The 6,034-nt window shown below is 50.4% G+C and overlaps 1 protein-coding gene across 1 annotated transcript in view; it reads right to left on the bottom strand.

Annotated features, from left to right (window-relative positions):
- Positions 1 to 3,527: 3,527 nt before the first annotated feature.
- Positions 3,528 to 6,034, bottom strand: part of PBX3 (PBX homeobox 3) — a 61,093-nt gene continuing 58,586 nt past the window's right edge. The window contains exon 8 of the mRNA XM_027687765.1: positions 3,528 to 5,084. Within this exon, the coding sequence (XP_027543566.1) occupies positions 4,992 to 5,084 (93 nt within the window). The 3' untranslated portion in view covers positions 3,528 to 4,991. The remainder of the gene's footprint in view (positions 5,085 to 6,034) is intronic.

Raw genomic sequence — 6,034 nt, 5'->3', positions numbered from 1 at the left:
CCTAGTAGCGCTCTGACATGCTTGAACTTCTTCCTCCTGCTGCTGCTGCTGGAGGCAAGAACGAGGCTACAAACGGCGTCTGCTTCCGAGCGGCTCCCAGGCGGAACGGGGGGCTCGGAGACACACGGATGGGGACACCGGGGAAACTTTGAAGAAAAGTTTGTCTTCAGGATTTGCTGGGTAAGTTGAGTTTCTAGAGGGTAGGGTCACGCAGGGAGAGATGTGGGGGCAAGGGGAACATGAGGCACAGCAATCAGTGTGGTGTCAGTGCCTCTGCAGCCAGAGGCTCAGCCCTGGCTCCCCTCCATGCTGGGGCACACAGAGCTTTCGTCCAGCCCCCTGCACATCATTCCTCCCACTGTGCCAAGCCCAGGGAATGGGCGCTGCTGGTGCTGCAGGACACCGGGCACAGCTCTGGCACAGCTGGTGCCTGGCTCTGGCACGTCACAGCTGATTTCCCAGGTACTGCCGGGACACAGCCCAGACCCGGGGCTCGGCTGGCAGCAGGGATCGTAATGCCAGCTCCATCCTTCACTCTCTCAGCTGCAGGAAGGAACCAGAGGCTTTATACTTCAGGGAAAACAAATTCAGTGGCAGACGGGCAGCCCGGGGTGCCCAGAGAACACGAGGGGCCCCACATCCCACCTGGGAAGGCCAAGAGACTGGTTCAGCTGCTGTGCCATCCCAGGTAACCACCCTGGGCATGATGGCTGAGCACAAAACCTTCTCCTGCCTCTGCCACCAAGGGAAGGATCACTGGATGGGAATTCTAATCATATATTATATTACCGTGTCATATTAGACTAATAAAATCCTAATATGATACAGGAATGGGGAGCATATCATAACTCCTCTGTGGCTAATACAATGCAGGCAATAAATCACTCCAGGGCTTATCCTTAACAATTGTATCAGAGCTTTCTGTGTCACGCTGATAACTCAGTCCCTCTGATCTAATGGTTCACTTTTCTTCACAGTCCATATGGCAGTGACATTAAAGCTAATGAAATAAAATAAAATTTGCCAATCTTTGAAGAATTCCATTCTTTAAAAAGATGTATTTTATTAACACAAACTGGAAACATCTTCAGTTACTTGCAGTTACTTTTATCACATTGGAAATACATGGCACAGATATTGGCCCTGGCATGGCACATCCAGCTCGTGTGTGGTCACATCACTGTGGGATCACAGCAGGGCTCAGCCTCACACACACAGTGCCAAGGCAGCAGAGCTGCCCCCATGCCCCAGTCCCGAGGGGTACAGATCCCACAATGCCCCAAGGTCACAATCTCCCCAACTCTTCCCTTCCTGGGCTGAGGATCCCTTGTGGCATCCAAGGCTGGATACACAGGGAGTCGGGTGCAGGGAGAGGAGCTCATCACCTGCTGCTCTGCTGGCACGTGAAGGATTGCTGTTCTTTGGGGGGCTCTGAGGCTGTGGAGCTGCTCCCATGGCAGGTCACAAACCTGGTGCCTTTGCCAGAATGCCAGGCCTCGTGTCTCCCCGGATGCTGGATTGTCCTGGGCCCTCCTTCAGGACACCCAGGGCAGTGGTTGTTCTCCACCCCAAGCACGGCAGGTCAGACAGAGCTGGGGCTGGTTCCAGAGGTGGCCGCTCGAGTGGTACCCAGGGGAGCACCACGGGTCTCTCCTCCAGACACCCTCGTGCTTGTCTCAGTGTCCCTTACTCAGGTCAGTGCCAGGCACAGGAGATGGAGATTCCTGGCACCTGCTGCAAATCCTCCACGTGCTCCTGCCGTGCTCCACACGGGGTCTCTGGGCTGGCACCTCCCAAGGCTGGTGGGAGCCACGGCCACAGGGCTGGTGGGCTTTGTTCTTCTGGCCCCGTGGCTCCGGTTGCAGGGCTCGTGTGTGCCAACAGCCCAGCCCTGGGGACAGGGATAAGGATGGTGCCGCTGAGCAGTCACAGGATGGGCAGCAGAGGGTCTCCTCCCCTGGCATCAGTCGCTGTTCTGCACAAGGCTCCCATGGCCCTTCAGGGTGTAGCTACCAGGTGAAACACAATATACCATCAGCAGCTTGATCCTAGTGCTGGTGCTGGCAGTAAACCTTCCTGATGAGTGATCAGGCCTCAAGGATAAGATGTTTATTATTTGCCGTGGAGCCACGTGTCTGTTCTCCAACATAAGGAAAGGCCAAATTGCACTTGTAATTCAAAAGGACCCAAAGCCTTAATGCTGTAAAGCAGCAGCTAATGATGCCCAGCGGGCGCGGGGCAGGCAAGGGCGGCCCAAAGGTTGTTGATGGCCTTCCTATGAACCTCCTCAGTGTGTGACAGGTCCTTGCCTGTGGCCAGCAGAGATGTGATCAAGATGAGGGACGTCTGAGTGTTCATTACGCTGCCTACTATGCCTCCACTGACATACTTTACATTTAAAACACAAAATATCGTTTCCATTGGGATGGAGCACAAACACTGAGCACGTGGATTTCGGGAGCTCCATCAGCAAATGCAAATTGTTGGGTGCTTTGTCCTCAGCACGCAGAAGTCTTCAGCAGTTCACAGTCCCCACGTGCCCCAGCTCTCGTTAACTGCTGACGAAGGCTTTGCAATGCACATCGTTATTTACTTGTTTATTTAAATGCACCACCTGTAACAGAAGAAGCAATGTTCAATTCCAAACCTGACTGAGGCGAGTCTGCTCCATGAACAAGAGCAGCATTGGGCTGCAGAGTCACCACAGTCCCAGCTGGAGAGTCAGTGAATAAAGGTATTTGACCAAATAACCTGATACAAGAATTGTTGATAAGAAAAGCGGAACCACAAGCTCATTGAATCATGCAAATAATCATTCGGCCACCAAAACAACACCTGAAGGCTTGAGGAGCTGAAGAGGAGGGAAGGTGAGGGCCAGTGGCTCCTCGGAGCCAGCTGAGCCGTGGCTCCAGCCGGGCAGTGGTGAGCTCCTCCTGCCTAGCTGCACTAACCCAAGTAGGGAGTAGTTATATTTATCAAAGACCATTTGCTGCAAGTGATTAACGTTAATTTGATTTCCTGTGAGTCAATTTCCTTGAGATATGGTAAATAGGCTATTACCTGTTATTGACCTTTACTTTATTAAAAAGACTTAAAATTAGCATTTATATATATACGTCCTTCCAAAAAAGTTTTTTTAATAAAGAAAAATATTTTTATAATCACATTAGACTTGCTAGCTGAGGCTGTAGCTCCAAAGTTAATGTTAAATAAAAATGGTAATTAAGAGTGAATATGATGATGGTTTTTAAACTCATCTAAAGGCCTGACCCCTTCCTTTGCCTCCACTTGATTTGTGGCTCCCGAGCAGAGCAGGGTGGCAGGGGAGGCAGGGGCTGGTGGGTGGAAGCCTCTGCCCAGGACGTGCCTCTCCCAGGATTTCCAGTGCTCTCCAGGTAAGAGGACACAAGGACCTGCTGGTGTTTAAAGAGATGCTCAGCTCCTGCTCCATGCCCAGCTCGCTCTTCTGGAGGCTGACACAGCTCTTCAGGCTTGAACTGAGCAGGAAGAAATAACGTCAACGTTCCATCATGAAAGCAAAAAGTTTATTCATGTTTGAAACTACATATAACTACCACGAGGAAGACTTTTCAATCCAGGGTGTAATCCAGTTAGAAAGTAACACGAAACGGTTTAATACATTAGAATCACTGCCACAAATTATTTTCATGACTCAATCAGTTTCAGAATCGCATACAATACAAAAGAGAGAGAGAAAGGGCCCCTGCGACCGAGGGGGATGTACAGTACCGAATACTGAAGTCTGTATGCATTACAATTAGTCGTTGGTTTTTGCGTGGATTAGTAACAAGATGAAGAACATTCAAAATGCTTCTCAGTATTTACAACAGTTGCACTGTTTTGTGTCCAACCTAAGACCCCATGTTTCCACTTCCGCTTCTTTAGCAGTTGCCAAGGCAACCCTGATTCGTAGGAGATTACAATGTACATTACATTTCGTGGGGAAACAAAGAGTTAATTACAAGATGCAAAAAGATAAGAAAGAGACAAACTACAGCGTGAGTATCGTTCAGAGGTAGTAAGTGAGCACTCTAAGCTACAGAACATGTTGAAAGTCTATTGGTTTGTATGAGTTCGCATGAGGTAATAAAGCTGTGTTTGATTGGTGAGATGTATAAATACTCTTTTGCTACACTATGTACAACACTCCATATCACGGTGCTTTTTCCTTTCCTTTTCCTTTGTTTGTGTTTTGCTGCCAAGCAGAGGCACCAGCCCTTGGCAGGCGTGGCAGCATCCAGCTCGTACTGTAAAACCCCGGGTCGTGGCGTGCACAGAGACCAGCAGCAAGAGTCGGCACCTCCCAAGAACAACCTGCGTCCGTGTCGGGGTACAGAAAGGAGGCTCGGGGTCCGGGGGGGCTTTAGCAAGAAAAGATGATCCTGGTTTCCAATCTAATTTGTAAGACAATAGATCACAACAAAAATGTGACGAATAAGGATTCTTAAACACGACCATTGTTGACCGAAATAACCGAACAGCTCTTTTTATTCCAGCTCTGTGAGAGATATGAAAAGATGAAACACAATCAAAGTCTGCGATTCCTGTCAACTTCCCATGGAAATATGCACACAGTTAAATTTGGGTGAGGCGGTTCTTTGTGTCTGCTCTTGCTACTGAGGTTAAGCTTGTCCTGTACTTTTACCCTTAAGGCCAAGTAATTGGCAACTGTTAGACCAACATCGTTAAAACTGCTGATAATAAATTATGATAAAATAGTTACAGGGCTATAAACAATGCTAAATCTTGGCCTAATTGGATAAAGTGCTTTTTAACATTGTGTGTTTTAAGTATAAATACAAATGATTATGATACCTTTAAAAAACAGATTTACCAAGTTTTCTAATAAGACAAGGTTTTACAGTAAAGCTGTAGGTGGTTGGCTACAAAAAACTCTTTCCTTTTTCTCCTGCGACTCTGAATGCGCTAATCAAGGCATCTCAGCTCAGGGAAAAAGTGTTGCTAGGAGATTAGTTAGAGGTATCCGAGTGCACACTTCCCGGCCCTTCTGTAGGGGAAGTCACAGAAGATGGAGTGGTTGCGTCCTGCCAGCCTCCATTAGCCTGCAAAGGCAAAAACAAGTCAATTGATACCATTGCACATATTAATTACACCGTACACTGCCAGTGTGGGGCTGGCCAGCCCGGGGGCTCGGGGAGATGCTCCGGGAAGGGGATTTTCCTGCACTCCCTCTGGCTGCAGGATCTGTGCTGGTGGCGTGAGGTGCGGGATGTGGGATGAGCAGGGAAAGCAGGAGGGTTCAGCCAGATGTTGGCTGCAATCAGGACTGTGGAATTTCTGCAGAGACCATCCGTGCTCTAATGAGGAACATCCCTTCACCAGCACTTCAGCTTTTTCCCCTGAGAAGACAAGCCTGGGGCGATCCACGTTTAACCCCTGCATCTCCCCTTGCTTCCCAAAGTTTGGAGTGGCCTTTCCCCGCCGGACCCTCCGCAGAGCTGCCCCACCCGGCTCCCTGCACACTCCCCCAGCTCCCCAGCGAGGGTCTGCGGGGCGGAAAGGGGCTCTTTGGATCGGTTTTCCAATTATCTCCAGAGGCAGCCCCATTCCAGCCCTGTTCCATGCCCCCGCCGGCAGCCCTCCCGCCTCAGACCTGCCTCAGCACGAGCAGCGCTCAGGAACAAATTTGCCTTATGTCTCGGCCAATCGAGGCAATTGCTGGAATCAATGTCTGATCAGATTTCGGCTGTGGCAGACAGCTTGTCGCTACATATTTTTATGTCAGTCAAGAAGAGGGAGGCGCGGGGCTCGTGAGTTGGGGGACGCTGAGTGGAAGTGACGGGGAGGCCTCTGCGGCGCCCGCGAGAGCAGCCCCGGAGCCCCCGGCCCTGGCAGGGAAAGGTTAGCGGGGAAATCTGCTCGTGGTACCGGAACCATCCCCGGCCCTGGCAGGGAAAGGTTAGTGGGGAAATGTGCTCGTGGTGCTCCGGTACCGGAACCACCCATGGCCCTGGCAGGGAAAGGTTAGCGGGGAAATGTGCTCGTGGTACCA

The sequence above is a fragment of the Neopelma chrysocephalum genome, unplaced genomic scaffold (genome assembly GCF_003984885.1).
Source record: "Neopelma chrysocephalum unplaced genomic scaffold, ASM398488v2 Primary Assembly neopelma1_74, whole genome shotgun sequence".
Classification (NCBI taxonomy): Eukaryota; Metazoa; Chordata; class Aves; order Passeriformes; family Pipridae; genus Neopelma; species Neopelma chrysocephalum.
This window is presented reverse-complemented; position numbering and strand designations above follow the sequence as displayed.